The sequence below is a fragment of the Hypanus sabinus genome, chromosome 17, assembly GCF_030144855.1.
Source record: "Hypanus sabinus isolate sHypSab1 chromosome 17, sHypSab1.hap1, whole genome shotgun sequence".
NCBI lineage: Eukaryota > Metazoa > Chordata > Chondrichthyes > Myliobatiformes > Dasyatidae > Hypanus > Hypanus sabinus.
In genome coordinates this window covers 1,310,604-1,336,559 of record NC_082722.1, presented here as the reverse complement: position 1 = coordinate 1,336,559, position 25,956 = coordinate 1,310,604, and the positions used below count along the sequence as shown (strand labels likewise).

The following is a 25,956-nucleotide window of genomic DNA, read 5'->3' as shown; positions in this document are numbered from 1 at the left end:
GTCCCATTTCTAAGTACAGGCAAACAAATAAATGTTTATAAAAAGCAGAGTCTTATGGGAAGAAGAAACGACATCTTGAAAAAAATAAATGATTATTACAAGATATAGATGTATATATCTAAAACAGAAAAAGAATTAAAAAAATATTATAAAAGTTAAAAAAGCATCCATAAAATAGTGATAATAATGAAAAATAAGAGCCAGACCCGTGGAACGGGATAGAAAGTTATAACCCAACTTCGTAGGTTACTTAAAATGAGATGGCACCTTCTCTCCGAGGAATCTTCAACATGACACAAAGTTCAAGTTGCACTAGAAGATCTATATTCTTCAACAAATTTCTTCGCTTCTTCCGGTGTTTTGAAAAATTGCTGACTGTTGTCGTTTAACGTAATTCTGAGCTTCGCTGGATACATTAAAGCTTGTTTAAGGCCAATCGAATAAATCTCTGCCATCACTGGTTTAAAAGCGATTCTTGATTTCATTACTTCAAAAGAATAATCTTCAACAATTCGAAATGAATTGGTGTTATAAGAAATCATGCCTTTTTTACGAGCTAATCGAATTAAAAGCTCTTTCTCCCGAGGATAATGAAGGCGAACAATCACCGCTCGTGGTTTATCAGACAGAGCCGAAAATCTCACAACTCTGTGAACACGATCGATAACAGGTTTAGCTTGCAAACCTTCAGCACTGAAAGTTTCCCATAGTAAATTAGAGAAAAATTCAGTTAAATCACCGGACTCAACTTTTTCGGGGAACCCGATGATACGCAAATTCTGTCTACGAGATCGATTTTCGAGATCAGTAATTTTAAACTTATACTGATCCATAGTTTTAGCATTCGACTCTACCTTCTTCTCCAACGCTTCAATTGTACGTACTTTTGCACAAATGGATTTTTCAAGAGTCGCGATGTTATCTTCATGCCGCTGAATGTCCGATGCCTGCGATTGAAGTTTAATTTCAAACGATCTATCAGCTTCTTCAAGTTCGGATATTTTCCTGGTAAGCTTATTTTCCAAACTTGTCAGTCTGCTTCCCAATCTACCATCCAATCTGCCTTCCAGACTCGAAAGTTTAATATCCAGTTTAGCGTCCAAAAGAGCAGAGATTGCGTCAATGGATACAGGTTCCTTAGACGATTTCTTGCTTGTAGCCATTTTAAGTTTGTCGAGATTAGATCAAATATTATTTTAGGAAGAAAAAGTTAATCAAAAGTATCAACCCATGTGATTAAATTCGAAAAAATTTAATTAAGGGGTGATTATAGTTGAAAAAATGAAGAGCGCCTAAAGGCAGATGTTTACGTCGCCATCTTGAAACTCCACCCCGGAAAGATTATTTTACCGGAAGGAGAAACTGATGTTTATACCATCAGGTTGGAGGCTACCCATATGGAATATGAGGTGTTCCTCCTCCATCCTGAGAGTGGCTTCATCATAGCACAAGGTGGTCAGGGACGATATGTCAGAACGGCAATAGAAATCTGATTAAAATGATTGTGTACAGGGAAATTCCAATTTTATCCGATAGAGCAGAGCTCTTTGTCAAAGAACACAGAATATTCCCTAGGCAGGAGATTCAATGCTTTTTATTGAGATTACCAAAGAACACTACTGATCAAGTCCATCATGTTCCGGAAAAACAAAATTGTTATAATAGGTGTCCATCAAAAAGTGAGACAATCAACCAAAATCTCACTAATCCATATACCACATATGACAGTATTAAGAGTGACCACTGCCCAGTGGAGACAAATCCCTATCCTTACACCAAGAGCAACGTCAACCTTGTCACATGGGCTCACCATGAGACAAATTCAGAATAGATCTTGCAGCAAAAAAGTGGGTATTAATGACATTCTCTCTCCTTCCCTCTTCTATTAGGCAAAAGGGACAAAAACTTGAAAGCATATACCACCAGACTCAAAGTAAGATTCTATCCTGCTATTCAAAGACTAAATAGTTCCCTAGTATGATAAAATACTCTTCACCTCACAATCTTACCTCATTAATCTTGCACCTTGTTTACTTGCACTTTCTCTGTCGCTATTATGCTTTATCCTGCATTGTTATTGTTTTACCTTGTTCTACCTCAAAGTACTGTGTAATGATTGATGTGTATAAACAGTATACAAGACAATCTTTTCACTGTATTTCACTACGTGACAATAATAAACCAATTCCAATTGGTTACGGCCATTAATCACAGAAACTTGTGCTCTAGCATAATGAGCTGATAAATCAATCACTATACCATGGCGACCAACTTCCTAGTGCACTCGAACCGGCTCACAAATGGCCAGCGCGCCGGCATAAAGGCCAGTCCCAAAAGGGTGTCAAGTCTGCTTCACCAGCAAGGGGAAAAGCCCGCGCGGGACTGTGAATACGTGCCCCTACAGCATCCGCGCCCGGGGAGGGCGGGATTAGGAAGGCTTTAAAGCGAGACCGCGAAATTCGAATAAAATCATTTTGTAACTGCAATTCACCGACTCCGTGTCGTTATTTCAGCGCTGCATGTAGCATATCGCTACAATTGGTCACCCCAACGGCCCAAACGATATTTGGGCCAAAGATGACCGACGCCGCATCTGTTCATGCAGTTTCGTTGAAACTGCCAAGCTTCTGGACGCTGCAACCTCACCTATGGTTCCAGCAAGCAGAAGCCCAATTCCACTTTCGGCAGATAACCTTGGAGGACACACGTTACTACTACGTGGTGAGCTCCCTCGACCAGGACACAGCGGCCCAGGTTGAGGAGTTCATACAGTCTCCCCAAGCGGACGGCAAATATACGGAATTCAAAGCCCTGCTCATAAGGACTTTCGGACTCTCACGGCGTGAGTGGGCTGCCCACTTACTGCACCTGGATGGTTTGGGAGACAGACCTCCATCGGCTTTAATGAATGAGATTTTGTCTCTAGCCGGAGGACACAAGCCCTGCCTCATGTTTGAGCAGGCATTCCTGGAGCAGCTGCCCGAGGACATATGCCTGCTGCTGTCCGACGCAGATTTCAGCGACCCCTGGAAGGTGGCGGCCCGGGCGGACATGCTGTGGAACTCCAAGAAGGAGAGTGGGGTGTCCGTCGCACAGATCACCAGGCCACGCTCCCAGCAGCAGAGCCCACTAGCCCCAGAGGGAGGGGTGAGGTGACCAACAAACAATGGTGCTTCTACCACCAGTGGTGGGGCGCAGAAGCCCGCTGCTGTAGCCCGCCCTGCAAGTTCCCGGGAAACGTCAGGGCCAGCCGCCGCTGATGGCTACGGCGGCTGGTCATCGGGATAGCCTCCTGTATGTGTGGGACAAGCAGTCGGGACGCCGTTTTTTTGGTCGACACTGGTGCCGAGATCAGCTTCTTACCTCCGACGAGTTACGACACCCGCAACAGGGCACCGGGTCCTCCCCGAGGGCCGTGAATGGCAGCACAGTAAGGAACTACGGCACCCGTACAGTGCAGCTACAGTTCGGCTCCAGCCAGTTCGCGTGGGACTTCACACTGGCCGCCGTACCCCAACCGCTTCTGGGTGCGGATTTTTTGTGGTCTCACAGCCTACTGGTCGACCTGCCGAGGCAGAGACTTTTTCACGCCGAGACTTTTCAAACGTTCTCCCTGGGTGAAGCCCAGTTGCCAGCCCCACACCTCAACTCCATCACGCTGTCCGACAACGACTTCACCAGAGTCCTGGCAGATTTCCCATCGGTTCTGGCACTGCAGTTCACGGCAGCCATGCCCAGACACGGCGTACAGCACCACATCCCGACACAGGGACCACCCCTCCACGCCCGTGCTCGAAGGCTTCCCCCGGACAAGCTCCGACTGGCGAAGGAGGAATTCGAGAGGATGGAGGAATTGGGGATCATACGGCGTTCTGACAGCCCATGGGCCTCCACCCTGCACATGGTGCCCAAAGTGACAGGGGGCTGGAGACCATGCGGCGACTACCGCAGGCTGAACGAGGCTACAACACCGGACCGCTACCCTGTGCCGCACATTCAGGACTTTGCAGCAAACCTGCACGACGCACGGATCTTCTCCAAGGTAAACCTTGTCCGGGGATACCATCAAATCCCGATGCATCCGGATGACGACCCCAAAACGGCACTCATCACCCTGTTCGGCCTTTTCGAGTTCCTCCACATGTCGTTTGGCCTGAAGAATGCCGCACAGATGTTTCAGTGGTTAATGGACGCGGTGGGACGCGACCTGGACTTCGCTTTCATCTATTTGGACGACATTCTCATAGCCAGCAGTAGTCGTCAGGAGCATCTGTCCCACCTCCGTCAACTCTATGCCCGACTGAGTGAATATGGCCTGACAATCAACCCGGCCAAGTGCCAGTTCGGGCTCGACACCATTGACTTCCTGGGCCACAGGATCACTACAGATGGGGCAACCCCTCTGCCCGCTAAGGTAGACACGGTCCGCCATTTCTCCCGACCCACCACAATCAAAGGCCTTCAGGAATTCGTAGGTATGGTAAACTTCTACCACCGCTTCTTCCCTTCAGCTGCCCGAATCATGCGCCCCCTGTTCGCCCTGATGTCGGGTCCGGGCAAGGACATTACGTGGGACGAGGAGTCCACCACCGCTTTCATTAAAACGAAAGAAGCCTTGGCAAACGCCGTGATGCTAGTGCACCCCAGAATGGACGTCCCTACCGCCCTCACAGTGGACACATCTAACACGGCAGTCGGTGGGGTACTGGAACAACAGGTCCACGTTTGTGCTGGACGTTGGGGGAAGAGAGGAGGTTTTCACGGTGGACTGACTCAAACCGGCCCATGTGGACCTGGTGCAACCGGTCGGGTTTCCGGCACCACGGCGCAGAGGCCCACCTCCCAAACAGGTTCCAGCCCAGACTGTGGACATTGGGGGGGTGTATCGCCGGTTCTTGGGGTGGGGGGGGGGTTATGTGGCGACCCACTTCCTAGCGCACTCAAATGGGCTCACAAATAGCCAGCGTGCCGGCATAAAGGCCAGTTCCAAAAGGGTGCCAAGTCTGCTTCACCAGCAAGGGGAAAAGCCCCTACGGGACTGTGAATACATGCCCCCTACAGCATCCGCGTGCGGGACAGGACTGTGAATACGTGCCCCTACAGCATCCGTGCCCGGGGAGGGCGGGATCAGGAAAGCTTTAAAGCGAGGCCGCGAAGTTTGAATAAAATCTTTTTGTAACTGCAGCTCACCAACTCCGTGTCGTTATTTCAGCGCTGCATGTAGCACATCACTATAATACCATTATCCAGTTCAAAAAGTGTAGAAATATATGGTTACAGTACCACCAGAAGCAGCTGTGTCAAACTTCCCGAGCTGCATTAGAAAATGTTAAACCCAAAAGCATTATCAATAGGTCGAGTTAAGCAACGACATGGTTGACATCTAAGTTCCACAGAGCTGCTGTGAAATTGTGAATCATCCGGTAGGAAAGCGGTGCTCTTGGAAACAGTGGCTTCTACAGGGCCAACCAAGGATGTTATTCCCTTTTTAAAACATTTTTGTATGATCACAAGACTATGCTGAACATTAAGAACTTAAAGTTCCGCAGGTCTACCCCATCAGCCAGTTGCTCGTTGGCAGAGAAATCGAAAAAGCTGGACTTAGTGCAGAACATGTTGCTCCTACCACAGAGAGATATCAAAGGTGGTGTACAATCTAACAGCAACTGATTGTCTTAGTTACTTTTGTTATGATCGCAAGACTCTTATGACCACATAGCTAATGTGGAATGTTACACAATGTTACACACATTACAATTCTGATTCACTAGTTTATTGGTGAGACCGACAGCAGGACAGTTTGTGGCTTTGGTCATACTTTAGGCTATGCCTCAAGCCGTAGTGTTGCCTACTTGCAAACTCTGAGGACAGAAGTGTTGGAGTATGTGCTGGAGGTGGCATGGCACAGCATCCATGCTACCCGTGTTGCCCTCCAGTTTGCTCAGCCAAAGACAAGTTGTATTGTGTTTGACTACCGCCTGCTGCAACATTCATCGACTCGGGGACTTTAACTATATATTTTTTGTGTGCCTGTATTTTATTGCCATCTTATAAGTGCTATTTGTGCTTTGTGCTGTATATGACTGTTGGTAACATGTTTTGTATCTTGTCCCCAGTGTAATGCTGTTTCATTTGGGTGTATTCATGGACAGCTGAAAGATAATTGAACTTGAACAGTGAACATCTATCTGCACCACCATTAGTCACAAGGAAAATAAACATGCGACAAAGAGCGGTTTCCACTTGCAGAAAGGCGAGGAAAGATCCAGACAAATTAATCAGCCAGTGTAGCTACATTAGTATTTTGATAACATTGCTGATTTGGAGTTGGTAAACAGGGCATAATATCAAAGCTTACACATAATATACTCTGCAGAATTGCAATAAACTTCAGGAGGTCATAAACGATACTAAATGGAAGGGCAAACTCAAAATGGACACAATTTAACACAGAACACAAAATGACATCCGTTGATTAAAAGACAAAAAAGGGTCAATATGAACACGATACAAAAGACATGCAGGAGCTGAGAAATTTGGTAAGTTAAAACATTTGGTCTTGTACTCTTAATTAAGGTAAGAATGCTGGATGAGTGCACTGAATTCTTGGACCACACTTTAAGGATGTCAAAGCTGTAAAGGCAGAAAGAAGAGAGAATGTAGAAAAGTGCCTAAGGTGAAAGACCAGCTCCATGGAGGAGGTGGTGACAAACTTCCACTTCCTTTCGGTGTGAATACACACTCATGAAATACACTCATGAAAGTAGAAGGCAAAACTCAGACAGCAGCATATCTCTTGCACAGTTTTAAAAACAGAAAATATTGGGAGATTAGACAGCATTATTAATGTCTCAATCCGACCCTTCATTAGAACTGTTTCACTTTCCACGGATGTTACCTGATCTGCTGAATATTTCCAGCACATTGTTTTTATTTCAAATACTCAACATCTCCAGTTTTTTGATTACCTGTACAGTTTTCTTGATCCTGAGTGATGGACCGGGGTATTCTTTAGAATACAGTTCTGACAGAAAGAGTGAATTGATCAATGTTGATTTGCCAAGACCCGACTCACCTGTTGGAGAAAAGATAATGCAGTCAAAAACAGTCAAGCATGGGTTTAATGTGGTTATCCATGTCTAACACACATTCACCCTTTTCCAAAGAACCAGTTGACAAGATGCTTGGAGTTGGTTACAACCTTCTCAGTTTAGCATAAACTCTACCTATTCTGTGCATCTATAGAATTTACACCCAGCTGAAGAAACTATTTACTATATGACTTTGAACTAGAAACACAGAAAACCTACAGCACAATACAGGCCCTTTGGCCCACAAAGTTGTGCCGAGCATGTCCCTGTCTTAGAAATTACTAGGTTACCCATAGCCCTCTATTTTTCTAAACTCCATGTACCTATCCAAAAGTCTCTTAAAAGACCCTATCGTATCCAGCTCCACCACCGTTGCCGGCAGCCCGTTCCACGCACTCACCACTCTCTGCGTAAAAAAACTCACTGCTGACATCTCCTCTGCACCTACTCCCAAGCACTTTAAACCTGTGTCCTCTTGTAACAGCCATTTCAGCACTGGGAAAAAGCCTCTGGCTATCCAAACAACCAATGCCTCTCGTCACATACACCTCAATCAGGTCACCTCTCATCCTCCATCACTCCAAGGAGTAAAGGCCATGTTAACTCAACCTGTTTTCATGAGGCATGCTCCCCAATCCAGGCAACAACCTTGTAAATCTCCTCTGCAGCCTTTCTATGGTTTCCACATCCTTCCTGCAGTGAGGTGACCGGAACTGAACACAGTACTCTAAGCGGGGTCTGACCATGGTCCTATATAGCTTCAACATTACCTCTTGGCTCCTAAATTCAATTCCATGATTGATGAAGGCCAATACACCATATGACTTCTTAACCACAGAGTCAACCTGCGCAGCTGCTTTGAGCGTCCCAAGGACCCGGACCCCAAAATCCCTCTGATCCTCCGCACTGCCAAGAGTCTTACCATTAATGCTATATTCTGCCATCATATTTGACCTATCAAAATGAACCACTTCACACTTATCTGAATTGAACTCCATCTGCCACTTCTCAGCCCAGTTTTGCATTGTATCAATGTCCTGCTGTGACCTCTGACAGCCCTCCACACTATCCACAACACCCCCAACCTTTGTGTCATCAGCAAACTTACTAACTCATCCCTCCACTTCCTCATCCAGGTCATTTATAAAAATCACGAAGAGTAAGGGTCCCAGAACAGATCCCTGAGGCACACACAGGTCACCAACCTCCATGCAGAATATGACCCGTCTACAACCACTCTTCGCCTTCCGTGTGCAAGTCAGTTCTAGATCCACAAAGCAATGTCCCCTTGGATCCCATGCCCCCTTACTTTCTCAATAAGCCTTGCATGGGATACCCTATCAAATGCCTTGCTGAAATCCATATACACTACATCTACCTTTTCCTTCATCAATGTGTTTAATCACATCCTCAAAAAATTCAAATTCAATCAGGCTCATAAGGCACGACCTGCCATTGACAAAGTCATGCTGACTACTCCTAATCACATTATACCTCTCCAAATGTCCATAAATCCTGCTTCTTAGGATCTTCTCCATCAACTTACCAACCACTGAGGTAAGACTCGCTGGTCTATAATTTCCTGGGCTATCTCTACTCCCTTTCTTGAATAAGGGAACAATACCCGCAACCCTCCAATCCTCCGGAACATCTCCTGTTCCCATTGATGATTCAAAGATCATTGCCAGAGGCTCAGCAATCTCCTCTCTCGCCTCCCACAGTAGCTTGGGGTACATCTGATCTGGTCCCGGTGACTTATCCAATTTGATGCTTTTCAAAAGCTCCAGAACATCCTCTTTCTTATTATCTACATACTCAAGCTTTTCAGTCTGCTGCAAGTCATCACTACAATCACCAAGATCCTTTTCCATAGTGAATACTGAAGTAAAGTATTCATTAAGTACCTCTGCTATTTCCTCTGGTTCCATACACACTTTCCCACTGTCACACTTGATAGGTCCTATTCTTTCACGTCTTATCCTAGTGCTCTTCACATACTTGTGGAATGACTTGGGGTTTTCCTTAATCCTGCTCACCATGGCCCCTTCTGGCTCTCCTAATTTCCTTCTTAAGCTCCTTCCTGTTAACCTTATAATCTTCTAAATCTCTAACATTGCCTAGCTCTCTGAAACTTTCATAAGCTTTTCTTTTCTTTTTGACTAGATTTACTACAGCCTTTGTACACCACGGTTCCTGTACCCTACCATAACTTCCCTGTCTCATTGGAACGTACTTATGCAAAACACACAAATATCCCCTGAACATTTGCCACATTTCTGTAACTTTCCCTGAGAACATCTGCTCCCAATTTAAGCTTCCATGTTCCTGCCTGATACTCTCCTAATTCCCCTTACTCCAATTAAATGGTTTTCTAACTTGTCTGTTCCTATCTCTCTCCAATGCTACTGTAAAGGAGATAGAATTGTCATCACTATCTCCAAAACGCTCTCCCACTGAGAGATCTAACACCTGACCAGGTTCATTTCCCAATAGCAAATCAAGTAGTCTCTACTCTTGTAGGCTTATTTACATATTGTGTCAAGAAACCTTCCTGAAAACACCTAACTGCACTCCATCTAAACCCCTGCTCTAGGGAAATGCATTATTACGAGATTCAACAGTATATTCTGTATTATGCTTTTTTTTTGTACTACCTCAATGTAATTGCATATCACATTAAAAGAAAACATTATCTCAGTACATGTGACAGGAATATACTAATACAAGCAGTCCCCAGGTTACGTACGAGTTCCGTTCCTGAGTCCGTCTTTAAGTTGGATTTGTACAGAAGTCGGAACAAGTACATCTGGTATTATTTAGTGTAAGCTAGTCAAACGTTTGTCTTAGTATATATTTTACCTTTCTATGCATATAAAACACTTAAGAAACATATGTATTCCAATAATTAAACCACTGCGTTGCTTAGTAATAATTGTAGCTTTAATTGGGGCAGCGCCTTTCACACGCTCTATTATTCTCACTTTATCCGTTAACCTTTAAAATTGTTCCGATCGTTGACAGACTGTAGCCTAACACTTCTCCAATGACTGATGGCATTTCACCTCTTTCCAAACACTATTATTTCCACTTTATTTTCAATCATGATCACTTCCCATCAATGGAACAGAAACATTGCGGGCAGCGGGTCCCAACCTCCACTGGCTCCCGAGGTCCGCTGGGTCCTAAGGACCACCACACTGAGACAGGCTAAATGGGACAGGTGGGGGCTGTGCTGGGTTTGGGTATTTGATCCTCCACAATATTCTGCATGGGTATTTAAACTGGAGGTGGTAGTCTTTTTTTTAATGAGGTCGAGTTGCAGGCTCAACATCAACCCAGCAAGGATGGTACCGGAGTCACTGGATCGACATCAACCCGGCACGGGAGCAGTCTGACACTGGATCGAACACACTGATCTCACTGTGCCACCAACCAACCGGAAAGGGGGGGGGGGGGCGGGGTCAAGGTGAATCTTACTAAGAAAATTTTACGCTAAATTCAAAGTTAAACACAACACAGTGTCAATGACAATGAATTAAAATGGCAGATGGCGTGGTGAACCGACTTACAATGGCGGACAGCATCGCAATCTGACTTAAAATGGCAGACAACGTTCTCCTTCCTTGGTTCGTAAGTACGAGTTGTCCGTAAGTCGGATGTTCGTAACTCGGGGACTACCTGTATTCCATGGTCCAATATCCTCTCCTATCAGATTCCATCTACTTTGTTACTTTATCTATCAACCTCCAACTTCTTACATTATTCTCACTCTCCTACTCCCTCACCTACCACAGCCCAGCTCTTGCACCACCCCTTCTTCCCATACCTTGTTATACTGCCTTCTTTCCCTCTTTCCTCCCAGTCCAAATGAAGAATCTCAACCGAAACACTGAGTGCTTATATCCCTCCACAGATGCTGCATGACCCACTAAGTTTCTTCAGCACTGTTTGCATTGCTCCAAGCTCACAACATCTATAGCTTTTCAATGTCTCCAACAATGCTAAAATATTCGCTGCTTAAAATTAAATGTTTGTAGTGGTGTGCTACACGCAGCGCTGAAATTACGACACGGAGTCGATGAACTGCAGTTACAAAAAGATTTTATTCGAACTTTGCGGCCTCGCTTAAAGCCTTCCTGATCCCGCCCTCCCCGGGCACAGATGCTGTAGGAGGCACGTATTCACAGTCCTGTCCCGCACGCGGATGCTGTAGGGGGCATGTATTCACAGTCCCGCGCGGGCTTTTCCCCTTGCTGGTGAAGCAGACTTGGCACCCTTTTGGGACTGGCCTTTATGCTGGCGCCCGTTCGAGTGCGCTAGGAAGTGGGTCACCACATGTTCATGTTTAAATGTGGCACATGTTAGCATCCTATCATTAACCCCATCATATACAATGTTAATTTATTAGGCATTCAGCAGGTAACCACAAACAAGACTCATCATTTTAAAGTGTTCCCAAAACAACTGCCAAAAGTCTGAACTTTCATTAGTATTATTTGCCTGCTATTGTTTACAGTTGTCTCTGCCAGCACTTTTCAGCTCACAAATACCCTAATACCTGGAAAATGCCATGTTATTTCAAAACTTAATCCATAAAGTTTATGAGTTGATAGAGGCCACTGTAAGACTTGCTCATGAAAATCAAACAGTAAACTTTACAGCAACAGACACAAAATGTTGGTGGAACACAGCAGGATAGGCAGCATCTATAAGGAGAAGCACTGTCGACGTTTCGGGCCGAGACCCTTCATCAGGACTAACTGAAAGGAAAGATAGTAAGAGATTTGAAAGTAGTGGGAGAGGGGAAAATGAGAAATGATAGGAGAATACCAGAGGGGGTGGGATGAAGCTGAGAGCCAGAAAGGTGATTGGCAAAAGGGATACAGAGCTAGAGAAGGGAAAGGATCACGGGACAGGAGGCCTAGGAAGAAAGAGGGAGGGGAGCACCAGAGGGAGATGGAGAACAGGCAGAGTGATTGGCAGAGAGGAAAAAAAAAAGGAGGGGGGAAAACTAACTATATCAGGGATGGGGTAAGAAGGGGAGGAGGGGCATTAACAGAAGTTAGAGAAGTCAACGTCCATGCCATCAGGTTGGAGGCTACTCAGCTGGTATATAGGGTGTTGTTCCTCCAACCTGAGTATGGCTTCATCTTGACAGTAGAGGAGGCCATGGATAGACCTATCAGAATGGGAATGGGACTTGGAATTAAAATGTGTGGCCACTGGGAGATTCTGCTTTCTCTGGCAGACAGAGCATAGATGTTCAGCGAAACAATCTCCCAGTCAGCATCAGGTCTCGCCAATATATAAAAGGCCACACCAAGAGCACTGGACGCAGTATACCACACCAGCTGACTCACAGGTGAAGTGTTGCTTCATCTGGAAGGACTGTCTGGGGCTCTGAATGGTGGTGAGGGAGGAAGTGTAAGGGCAGGTGTAGCACTTGTTCCGTTTGCAAAGATAAGTGCCAGGAGGAAGATTGGTGGGAAGGGATGGGGGGGACGAATGGACAAGGGAGTCGCATAGGGAGCGATCCCTGTGAGAAGCGGGGGGGGGGGGGGGGGAGGGAAAGATGTGCTTGGTAGTGGGATCCCATTGGAGGTGGCAGAAGTTACGGAGAATTATATATTAGACCCGGAGGCTGGTGGGGTGGTAGGTGAGGACAAGGGGAACCCTATCCTGAGTGGGGTGGTGGGCGGATGAGGAGAGGGCAGATGTTAGGGAAACGGGAGATGCATTTGAAAGCAGAGTTGATGGTGGACGAAGGGAAGCCCCTTTGTTTAAAAAAGGAAGACACCTCCTTCGTCTTGGAATGAAAAGCCTCATCCTGAGAGCAGATGCGGTGGAGGCGGAGGAATTGTGAGAAGGGGATAGCATTTTTGCAAGAGACGGTGGGAAGAGGAATAGTCCACGTAGCTGTGAGAGTCTGTAGGCTTATAGTAGATATAAGTAGATAAGCCATCTCCAGATATGGAGACAGAAAGATCAAGGAAGGGGAGGGAGGTGTCGGAAATGGACCAGGTAAATTTGAGGGCAGGGTGAAAGTTGGAGGCAAAGTTAATGAAGTCAACGAGCTCAGCATGCGTGCAGGAGGCAACGCCAATGCAATCGTCGATGTAGCGAAGGAAAAGAGGGGGACGGATACCCGTATAGACTTGGAACATGGACTGTTCCACAAAGCCAACAAAAAGGCAGGCATAACTGGGACCCATGTGGGTGCCCATGGCTACACCCTTGGTTTGGAGGAAGTGGGAGGAGCCAAAGGAGAAATTATTGAGAGTAAGAACTAATTCCGCTAGACGGAGGAGAGTGGTGGTAGAGGGGAATTGGTTAGGTCTGGAATCCAAAAAAAGCGAAGAGCTTCGAGACCATCTCAGTGGGGGATGGAGGTATATAGGGACTAGACATCCATGGTGAAAATAAGATGGTGGTGGCCAGAGAACTTAAAATCATTCAAAAAATTCAAAGCGTGAGAAGTGTCACAAACATAGGTGGGAAGGGATTGAACAAGTGTGGATAAAACAGTGTCAAGGTATGCAGAAATAAAGTTCGGTGGGGCAGAAGCATCTGAGACAATGGGTCTACCTGGACAGGCAGGTTTGTGGATCTTGGGTAGGAGATAGAAACGGAAAGTGCAGGGTGTGGGAACTATGAAGTTGGTGACAGTGGATGGGAGATCTCCAGAGTTGATAAGGTTGGTGATGGTATAGGAGACAGTGGCCTGGTGCTCCTTAGTGGGGTCATGATCAAGGGGTAAATAAGAGGAGGTATCAGAGAGTTGTTGCTGTGCCTCGGCCAGGTAGAGATCAGTACGCCAGACTACAACAGCTCCTCCCTTATCAGCAGGTTTTATAGTGAGGTTGCGATTGGTGCGGAGGGAGCAGAGAGCAGATCGTTTGGAAGGAGTGAGGTTGGAATTGGAACACGGTGTGAAGTCGAACTTTACAGCCCAAGATTCAGGCTGTGTCTTTCCTCAGCAAAGACGGTGCTGCAGTAGACAACACACTGCTTGGTGGAAATTTTTAACTGCTTCACACCCAACCCAGCTTCAACTATAGTTGTCCAAGTTTGGAATATTGAGGGAACAAGTGGAAGGAATATAATGTCAAACAACACACACAAAATGCTGGTGGAACACAGCAGGCCAGGGTCTCGGCCTGAAACGTCGACAGTGTTTCTCCTGATAAATGCTGCCTGGCCTGCTGTGTTCCACCAGAATTTTGTGTGTGTTGTTTGAATTTCAGCATCTGCAGATTTCCTCGTGTTTGTTTGAATATAATGACAGTCTTCATTTGTCTGTCTTCCACTCTCTTCAAAGACTGTAATCAACCTCACTGATCCAATCTGAAAAGTTCACCAACCTCCACCACTCCAAAATCAGCTCTGACAACATTTTTGCAAGCTCCAAATATTCCAGTCTTCACTGGCACAAAGTCTTCATGACAAATAGTTTATTTATACTAAGTTCTAATTTCAAATAATAATTTGAAGATAAGAAATAATCCAGGATTCTCCACTAGGTGCTCATGGAGTGAGGTTTGATTCGGCTTCTCTCCATTACTGTTATTTTTTTAACCCATGATCACCCTTATTTAATCTTTTTTTTATCTACGCTGGCAGATTTTTATTTTTGAAGTTTTTTTTCCAAGTTTTAATTGTGAACTTTTGAAGAAATGAGCACAGAAATTAGTACAATGAGTACAAGATCTAAAGGGCCAGATTCAAAAGACTGGGAAGACACCGATGGTAACAATAAGAAGAAAAGAGGTGAACCTGAGCATACTGAATTAACTTATTGTACAATGTTGGAACTTTTAAATGCACAATCTATTGAACTACACCAAAATATTAAAGACGATTTTAAGGCACTCCAGGATTCTTTGGATGCGCTTGGTCATGAAGTTAAACAACAACAATCCAAAATCACAGAACCACAGGACGAAGCTCGGAAGAAAGATCAGAAAATTGATTGCTTGGAATAAACTCTGTCTTCGACAGCTAAACAGTTGGAGAGTTTTAAATCCAAGATTATCGATTTTGAAAATCGATCTAGAAGTCAGAATTTACACATAATCAGTCTCCCCGAAGATGTCGCGAAAGGGGACCCTTTGAAATTCTTTTCTAAACTTTTAAAAGATGCGTTTACCTCTGAACTCCCAAACAACCCTCCATTACTTGACAGCGCCCCTCTGCTCCTTTCCTCGAAGACCTGTCCCCGGGTCCAGACCCCGAGCAGTGATTGTCTGGTTTCATTACGTGCATGTTAAAGAACATCTTATCTGCATTACTCATCGGCAAGGTGTGATTAAATTTTAAAATTATCAATTCCGTCTCGTGGAGGATTATAGCCCAGAAGTGATGAAGGCGCAGTTAGCTTTTAAATCTTTGATGGCAGAATGTCATGAAAAGGGTCTCAAACCAGCGTTATTATATCCTGCATGACTCAGAATTTCCGCTTCGGAAGGACGACGCCATTTCTTCCTCTCTACGAGTGCAACTCGAAGTTTCTTGGATGAACATTATCCATCTGTTTCGGACACTGTTTTAATCAATCTATGGTTTTGTAGTCCTGGCTCTGTACTTATGTGCTTTTTTTCAAAGCCTACAATTTTCCTATGAAGTTCGATCTTCATAAGCTTAAGCTCGTCTGTGGTTACTGGTACATTTTAACTATAGTTTTTTTTTGGTTGATGTACTCGTCTTTTTTTCTTTTTAATTTTCCTAATCTTTTTTTAATTATTTGATTTTTGACATTTTGATTAATGATCTGACAGTGGATTTTTCTTTTTGTTTCGTTTAATCAAGAAGGTGGTTCGATTTTCTTATCTCATATTTTCTCTTGTTCTTTTACTTCGCTATTTCTTTTTTTCACCTTCTTCCCATAATGTGTTTTAGTTTTTTGAAGTGTTATTTTCAGTTGTTTATGTTTTTTTTCTGATTAATAATATGCTGACGTTTACTCTTTTTTCCTTTTTTAGAAACCACTTTAAGATTGTTATAGTATAATTCTTAATTTTTTTTGGATTTCGGATGGTCTTTCTTTTTTAACATATATTTTTGGAGTTGCCTTCTAGAGAAATGGGGGTAGATTTAATGTTATTTCTCTTTCTGGCCTTCTTTAGGCTTACTTTTGGGTCTTTGCAGGTGGTGGGTGGGGGGTTTTCTATATTATTTTTATTTTTCTTATTTGGGCTGACTTAGAACTACAAACATGTCTGCAGTGTCATCACCTCCGGTTCCTCCCCGAACTTTTGTTCCTCTTCCAGGTTCATGAGATTGCATTATGGTTAACTCTTTGCACACCAAAGGGTTGATTCTATGAAATTATGGCTCAGATTATTAATTTTGTCTCTTGGAATACAAATGGTTTAAACCATCCGATTAAACGGAAGAAGACTTTTAAAGTATTCCAAAGACTGAATGCTCATATTATTTTTGTACAAGAAACTCATGTGAGGAAAGAGGATAATCTGTTTTTTCAGGTTTTGGAAGGAACAAAAGTTTCATTTGAATTCGCATGCTAAAGAGAGAGGAGTTTCAATTTTTATAGAGTCCTCAATAACATTTGTTTACCATGATACTGTTTTGGACCCGAAAGGCAGATTTTTGTTTATTGCTGGGTTACTTTTTAATAAAAAAGTGGTTATGGCTCATGTTTATGCTCCAAATGTGGATTATCCTGAATTTTTAAAGAATTTATTTACTGCTTTCCCTGATCTAAATGAATATATGCTGATAATGGGTGGTGATTTTAATTGTTGTTTGAATCCCTTGATGGATAGATCTATATCTACTCAAGCCTTACCAAACAAGTTGGCTACTCTTATCAACTCCTTCATGAATGATTCTGGAATTTTCAATATTTGGAGATTTCAACACCCCAAGGATAAAGTGTTTTCATTTTTTTCACGATTACCATTCTTACTCTAGAATTGATTACTTTTTTTTTATTGACTCACATCTCATCCCATCTGTGATTGACTGTAACTATGACATTATTGCCATTTCTGATCATGCTCCAATGAAACTTTCTAACAAATTAATGGATGGATACAGCTCCTAGTATTAGACAATGGCGATTTAATTCTAATCTGTTTCAAGACTCGGATTTTGTTAAGTTTATGAAGGAATAGATCGATTTCCTTTTTTCAACTAATGTTACAGAGGAAATTTCCAACGGGACACTTTGGGACACTTTTAAGGCATAGATCCATGGTCAGATTAATTTCCTATTCTGTTGGTTTGAGGAAAAGTATTAAGAATAAAAAAATTATTATTGGTTGATAAGATTAAAGAAATTGATAAGAAATATTCCATCGCTCCTAGTAAGGAGCTTTATAAACAAAGAGTCGAGCTTCAAATGGAACATAATTTATTACTTACATCCTCGATTGAAAATCAATTAATGAAAACTAGAAGTGAGTTTTATATACATAGTGATAAATTGGGTAAATTATTAGCTAATCACCTGAAAACTGCCTCGGTTAAACGCCAAATTATTAAGATTCATAAACAAGATGATAATTTGACAGTTAATCATGATGAAATAAACAAATCTTTTCAAGAGTTTTGTACCTCTTTATATAACTCTGAATTTCCCGATGATCCTAATTTCATGTATGACTTTTTAAGGAAATTGAATTTTCCGAAACTATCAACCAAAAAACGTTTAATACTAGAAACTCCCTTTACAGATGATGAAATAAAAGGTGTTATTTCTTCAATGAATTCTGGTAGAGCACCAGGTCCAGATGGTTATACAGTTGAATTCTTTACGTGTATTTCTTCTATTCTCTCTCCTTGGTTAGGTAGAGATTTTAAAGAAGCAATTAGATTAAGTAAATTACCACAATCATTTTATAGGGCTTCCATTTCTTTAATTTAAAAAAAAGATCCTACTGATTATACATCATATAGACTGATATCTTTGTTGAATGTAGATTCTAAGATTTTTTTCTAAGATATTGGCGACTAGGTTGGAGAAGGTGTTACTTCGAATTATATATGTGGATCAAACTGGATTTATTAAAAACCATTACTCTTCTTTTAATGTTAGGAGATTAATGAATATTGTTTACACTCCCTCACATAGTATTCCAGAATGTGTAATTTCATTAGATGCTGAGATAGCATTTGACCGAGTTGAATGGCCATATTTATTTACTGTGCTCGAGAATTTTAATCAGTTCGATATTTATATCTTGGATTAAATTGATATATCATACCCCAGCAGCTTCGGTTATTACTGGTAATCAAAGATCTCCCTTTTTTCGTTTATTTCGGGGCACCAGGCAAGGTTGTCCTTTTAGTCCATTACTATTTGATATTGCTCTGGAACCTTTAGCAATTGCTATTTGAGAATCACCTAGTATATTTGGTATTACCTGTGGGAATGAGATACATAAACTATCATTACATGCAGATGATTTATTATTATATACTTCTAATCCTGAGGAATCTATCCCTGCAGTTTCATCTTTGTTGGCTCAGTTCAGTAATTTTTTGGGTTACAAACTGAACCTTAAGTGCGAACTGTTTCCTCTAAATATGCAGGTTCCAATTTATGGACATTTACCTTTCAGATTGGTTACTGACTATTTTATATATTTAGGGGTTAAAATTACAAAAAAAATAAGGATTTATTTAAGGCTAATTTTTTACCTTTAATTGATTAAACATTTATTTACCTATTGGTCACCAATGTCTTTGTTATTGATAGTCAGATCAATGCTATCGAGATGATTATATTACCTAAATTTTTATATCTATTTCAAGCAGTACCAATTTTTATTCTGAAATCTTTTTTTTGATAGTGTTGATTCTAAAATGTTTTCATATATTTGGCAGAATAAAAATCCTAGGCTAGGTAAAATATACAGAAGTCTAAAAAAAAGGGTGTTCTGGCACTGCCAAATTTTAGATTTTATTATTGGGCAATTAATATCCACTATTTGAAATTTTGGCTATGGGACTTGGATACAACTTCAAGTCCTTATTGGGTACATCTCGAATGTAAATCTGTTCAAGGGTTTTCACTGGGTTCTATTCTAGGGACTTCACTTTCCTTTGTTCTTTCTAAATTGTATAAACATTTGGATAATCCAATAGTTACATACAATTAACAAATATAGTTTCAATTTTGGAAATTTTTTGGGTTGTATCAATTTATTTTAGCAAGTTCTATTGCATCTAACTTTTTTTTTAACTCCTCTATTATGAACCAAGCCTATTTGACTTGGAAAACTAAAGGTATATTATGATTTTGTGATTTATTTTTGGATAATTGTCTCATGTCCTTTGAACAATTAGCTAACAAATATAATTTACCTAGATCCTATTTCTTTAGATTATTTACAGGTTAGAAACTTTTTAAATACCGTTCTTCCTACTTTCCCAAAACTATATTCTATGGATAGTTTGGAAAAAAATTTAGATTTAAACCCTTTTCAGAAAGGTGCAATAGTAACTATCTACAATATAATTATGAAAATCTGTTTAGATGTATCTAATAAAATTTAAAAATGATTGGAAAAGGGAACTTAAGCTTACCTTACCTATTGAAAAATGGGAAAAAATTCTTCAATTAGCTAATTCATCCTCTATATGTGCTAAACATTCATTGATACAGTTTAAAGTAGTCCACAGAGCCCTTATGTTTAAGGATAAATTAGCTTATTATTCTCATACATGTCCAGTGTGTGATAGATGACATTCTGAGACAGCCTCTTTAAACCATATGTTTTGGTCATGTTCCTATTTGAAAAAATATTGGGAAGATATTTCTGATATTATTTCAACTGTATTGAATATTGACTTACAACCTCATCCTATTACTGCAATATTTGGTTTACCAATGATAGAACCACATCACTTAACCTCTTCAGCGCGTCGGATGATCGCATTTCTTACATTAATGGATAAAGGATCTATTTTGCTGAATTGGAAAGAGATTAATCCTCCCACCACATTTCATTGGTTCTCTCAAACTACGTTATGTTTAAACTTAGAAAAAAATCAGAAGTGTTATATATGATCCATCCAGTAAATTTCAAAAGACTTGGAGGTCTTTTATTCAACACTTTCATATGATGTGATTTGACCTTTTTCCAAACCTATTCTCATGTTTTAATATATGCAGAGAAGTTCGGAGTTCATGACACTAATGGTTCTTCTTTGATGTTACAAACAGCCCATGTTCTTTTCATTTGCTTACCTTTTGGTTAGTATTGTTTAGATTAGCGTTTTTGGGGGTATATATTTTTTCTTTTTTTCTTCTTTTTGGATATGTTAATCCTTTTTTAATGTATAATTTGTATTTGAATAATTTTGGGAGGTTTATTACCCTTGTATTAACTGATTATATATTTTTATATGTAACCATTAACAATGTAATCCCAATAATTGTGTAGCAATACCATGTTATATTTACTATTTTGATATTCATAAAAGATTGGAAAAGAAAAGAAAGAAATAATCCAGAGCTCAAACATTCAAAGACTCAATGAAAAGATGTGAGCGAAATGTCTGCAGTTGGTACCTGCTATCAAGCAGAGCTGATCTCTGGTTACTTTGGAAAATGTGGTTATTTTCTAAGTGCGCTTGGTATGTAGGATTGACTACTCTAAGCCTCAGTCACTAACAAGGGTTTGTTTAAAAGCCTCATCATGATGAGCTGAGTAAGAAATGCTATTTAAATCCTGATTTTAGTTCATAGTAGGTTGATTCTTAATATTTTAAATATTGTGTAGGCATTTAGTGTCACTTTAATTCACCATCCCACTCAAATATGTTTGTGTTTTCTTACACTATAAGGCTAATTTGACCAGCAGTTTATCTTCTTCTGTCTAGACATGATGGAGCATTCTCAACTCAGTATCAAATCCAACAACTTCAGGTTACCTGCTTACTCCACCAGCATTCGAATAAGCCAAATCACCCATCTGTGATACTGGCTCAGTTTTGCTTCTTTCCATTAACATTCATCATCAGCCTACCCTGTTGGCATGTCCTGCAACCCTATATTTTATAGCATTTATTTTGCGTTCTCACTCTCTAACTGTGCTCATGTCAGAGTTTATATGAATAAGGGATCAAATTCAATCAATGAGATGAGATTGGAGGTGTGTGTTGTATAGGTGCCCTGCCCTATGAAAATGACACAGTAAGTCTGGTTACTGACAGAGCCTGCTCTTCTCAAGAAAGATCTCTGTGCACCATGCCTCAATCCAACAACTTCCACTGGTCCTTAGAAAAAGAAATGTAGAGTTGCATGAAGCTAGAAAAGGCTACACAAGCTTTTCTGAAGACCTGAGTGCACATCAGTCTACAGTAAGAGAAATTGTATACAAATGGAGGAAACTCAATACTGCTGATGATCTTCCTAGGAATGGACATCCTGCAAAGATCACATCAACAACATAGCATGCAATGCTGAATGTGGTGAAAAAGAACCCAAGGGTAACAGCAAAGGACCTGCATAAATCTCAAGAACTTGCTAAAGTCTCTGTTCATGTGTCCACTATAAGAAAAACACTAAAAAAGAATGGTGTTCGTGGAAGGCGACTACAGAGGAGACCACTGATCTCCAAACAAGAAACATTGCTGTATGTCTCAAGTGTGCAAAAGGCCACCAGGATGTTCTACAACATTTCTGGGACAATGTGCTGTGGATAGATTAGACAAAAGTTGAACTTTTTGGCAGAAATGTACATTGCTATCTATGTTTGAGGGGAAAAGGGCACTGTACACTAACACCAAAACCTCATCTCAACTGTGAAACATGGTGGAAAGAGCATCATGGTCTGGGGCTGCTTTCCTGCTCAGGGCCTGGACAGCTTGCAACCATTGAGGGAGCAATGAAATCAAAAGACATATTACAGGTGAGTGTCAGGGTAACAGTCCATCACCTGAAGCTTAATAGAAGTTGGATAATGCAACAAGACAATGATCCTAAAAACAAGGGCAAATCAACAACATATTGGCTTAAAAAAAAATATGTTGGGATCTCCGGTGTTACAGGTAATATGTTGAAGATAATTGGACAGAGATTTCTTCAAGCAAGCCTGATTGAAGTCTCAGTAATGATGTGAAAGATTACATGTTTTCAAGGCACTCATACATCAAGCGCTTGCTTAACACCTGCCTTTGGTAGTATGTAAACTACAGTCAGGATCACGGAGGAGAATTCCCTTGGTAAGCAGAATGGACGGCATTTAATTATTAGATGTTCCAGGTTGGGAGAACAAGAGTGCTGCAAGACTGCTACATCTGAGTACCATGAAGAACTTATCATGAAACACAGACCCAATCCATTTGCTTTCCCCGATCAGTTTGCAGATCAGTCCATCTGCTAAATTGAGAAGCCCTCATGCATGATCACCATATCAGGCATATCTTGAGTGAGCCATGTCTCAGTGAAACAGAAAATGCAGTAATCCCCTATCTCCCTCCAATACAGCAATTTTGCTCTTAGATACTCTATCTTGTTTTCCAGAAAATGTACATTAGCTAACAAGTTACTGTGCAGAGGAAGTTTCATATCCCAACACTTTGGCTTGGCTTGAAGTAATCTCCGCCAACCTCTCTTCCAGCTATAGCGATGGACCTTCATCCGCTTAAAGGTGCCAAACCTTCATTTCTGAGAGTTAAGTTGACCGAGTTCTTCAGGAAACTAGTAAAATCACTAGTTTGTTTAAACTGTTCAAATGTATGTTTCTTAAAGGGAAATTACAGGCTGCAGGTTGCAACAATAGTAGATTAGAAGTTTATCTAGAAATTTTGTAAGCTGCCCACAAAACATGGCCTGTATCACCAGTGCCTTCTTGATGCTAATGCAAAACTATTGCAATGCAGCAAATCACTGTTCCTAAATGTACCTGCCTCCACCACCCCATCAGGCAGGCTTCTCCAGGTTACAACCACAATCCAAGTGAAAAGTGCTTCCTCAGATCCCCTCTAAACTACTTACAGAGTTTTACTTTCTATACATTCATGACTGTGAAGCTAAACACAACTTAAACGTCATCTATGAATTCAGCTGTGGCACACTTGTTGCTGGTAGAATTTCAAACATTGACAAGACAGCACACTGGAGTAAGATAGATTGGCTGGGTCAAGGAATTAATTGCAGACTTCAGAAAAGGGTTAGCAGTGGAAAGGGTAAGCTGCTTCAATTTCCTGAGTACTAACATCCTTGAGGACTTATTCTGGACCTAATATATTGATGCAATCACAAAGGTGGACCAATGGTTATATTTTGTTATGGGCTTTGGAAGATTCAATACGTCAAGGACTCCTACAAATTTCTATAGTTGTACAGTAGAGAGCATTTTGATTGGTTGCGTCACAGCCTGGTATACAGGCTCCAGTGCACAGGAACACAAGAGGCCGTAGCAAGCTGTCATGGGCGCAATCCTTGCACCATTGAGGCGATCTTCAAGAGGCAGTGCCTGAGGTGGGTGGCATCCATCATTAAGGATTCTCACCATCTGGGACATCCTCTTCTTGTTACTAAGATCAGGGTGGTGGTACAGGAACCCGAAGTTCCACACTCAATGATTCATAAACAGCTTCTTCCTTTTCACCATCAGATTTCATGAACACCAGCTTGAAATTGTTTTTGCACGATTTTGTAAATTTATAGAAATTTAATATTTTTGCACTGCAATGCTGCCACCAAACAAATTTCATTTCATACAAGTCAGTGATGATAAACTGATTCTACTGCTCATGCTCAATCTGTGCCTGGTGCTCTAATTGCCTAAAACAAAATAAATCAACCTATCCAATCTCTCTCTTCATAACTGAAATGGATATTCCCAGCAACATCCTCCTGAACTTTGACTACATCCTCTAAAGAGCAATCATGCCTGTCTTGTTTTCTCCAACTCATTCATAAAAATACATAATGCAACATGCAAACTTCAGCTGACATGTTCCTCTCAGAAGGTACACATTATCCACTCTTCAAAATCAGGAATATTTGGGCACAACCTTCTCTAACCTCAATCAGGTCCATATTTATCATTCATTCACAGATAAATATCTCCAATTAGAGGAACTTATGGGAGGGAGCTTGTGGCAGTGATGGCGATTTGAGGAAGCTAAAAGTTGATCATAGTCGTATCAGCTCATACATGAACCTAGTAACAGAGAATTGCTCAGCACTTCATGTTATACCTGGTAGCCCCATTAATATGACTGTGTCCCAATGTTAAAGTGACAGACTAGCCAGTACTGCATCATGTTTTAGTGACAGACCCATCCCTACCAATACTGTATCCATCATTAAAGTGACAGAATTCACACCCAACAACAACTTGGAAAAGTAATAGTGTACGAATTGGAGATCCATCTGCAGATAGCAGTGCTTCAATGAGCTAGACTATACTGAGGCTCTGCAGGGATCCATGCTGGAACCTATGTTTCTGATTTACATAAAGGACTGGAAGAAAATGAATAAGGGTGGGCTAGTAAGTCTGCAAATGATAGAAAGTTTGGTGTTCTGGATAGTGTTACAAATTGCCAAAAGAGATTAAGGGTTATAGATTAGGTGCAGATATTGGACAGAGAAATGGAAGATGGAGTGTAATCCAGCCAAATGTGAGGTGTTGCACTTTGAGAGCTCAAATATAAAGTTAACTGCAGTGTTATGAGTCAAGGCTATGAATTCAAAAGATGGAAACTTATTTTGCAGTTTTATATTAATCTAGTTAGGCTGCATCTTAAGCATTGCATTCAATCTTGTCACCCCATTGTAGGAAGGATGGGGAGGATACAGAAAAGTGTAACCAGATTGCCACCTGGAATAAAGGGCATGTGCTATAGGGAGAGGATGGGCACACTTGAGCTGCTTCCTCAGGAGCAACGGAGGATGGGGAATTCAGTGGAGATGTGCAGGTTAAGCTTCTTCCCTTTATATTGAGAGTGGTGGGTATTTTGGATGCAAAGGCGCAGCAGTGGAGTTAAATACTAAATAAACATTTAAGAGGCTCTTCGATAGCACATGTGTGCATGAAATGAAAGGATATGAACATTGTATAAGCAGAAGGGATTAGTTAGGCATTTAGTTACCAGTTCAATTAGTTCAGCACAACATAGTGGGCTGTAGGGTCTATACTACGCTGTTCTATGATAATGCAGACACTAATACAGCTGAATTCACCTGGGCAAGTGAAGAACTTGGTAAGCCAGTGAGCACAACATCTGCCACAGTATAAGGTTACTGACTTAATCTTCTAGCTACAGTATTTATGGGTTTATCCAGTTAACAACCTTAGGATTTACATGATGGCATATTCAACTTCGGCAAAGTCATTAAGTGTGAAAGCAAGGTAGTCAGAGTTTCTATCCCTCCTCATTAACATAGTAATTTGTATACTCAAGAGCATCCCCAGCATTTTGTTATTTCATAAAACGTGTACAACATCCAATTATTTCCCCAAACACTTACCCACAACCAGAAGGGTGAACTCAAAGCCTCGTTTTATTGACTTCCTGTACACTTGGTTTGGAAGGTTTGCAAACCCCACATATCCCTCCACAGAACGGGCATACTGCAAGTAAAAAGAGGGAAGAGTTATATCCATCTCATTCTTCCTGTTCCAGCCCCTCCTGGCTACTACTCCCAATCTGTTTCACTCTCACCTTCTTATGCATGGTCTATGTTTTTCCTAGTTTCAAAGAACAAACCAAAGTTCTCGTATGAAATAAAGGCTGAGCAAGAGCAATTAGAAAAAGCAGGGGGGAGAGAGGGGAGAGGGTCATCAGTACCATTGCTCAGTCAACAGATGCCAGTTAGGACAGGGTAATGATTTTAGATAACTTCTGTTTACAGAAGATAGAGGGAAGATTAGGTAGGGATGCA

The 25,956-nt window shown here is 41.5% G+C and overlaps 1 protein-coding gene across 1 annotated transcript in view; it reads right to left on the bottom strand.

Moving 5' to 3' along the window:
- Positions 1 to 25,700, bottom strand: part of LOC132406653 (septin-7-like) — a 57,511-nt gene extending 31,811 nt beyond the window's left edge. Inside the window, exons 1-2 of the mRNA XM_059992472.1 lie at positions 25,543 to 25,700; positions 6,969 to 7,075 (exon numbers count right to left, since the gene is read on the bottom strand). Of these exons, the coding sequence (XP_059848455.1) occupies positions 6,969 to 7,075; positions 25,543 to 25,678 (243 nt within the window). The 5' untranslated portion in view covers positions 25,679 to 25,700. The remainder of the gene's footprint in view (positions 1 to 6,968; positions 7,076 to 25,542) is intronic.
- Between the last annotated feature and the right edge of the window lie 256 nt (positions 25,701 to 25,956).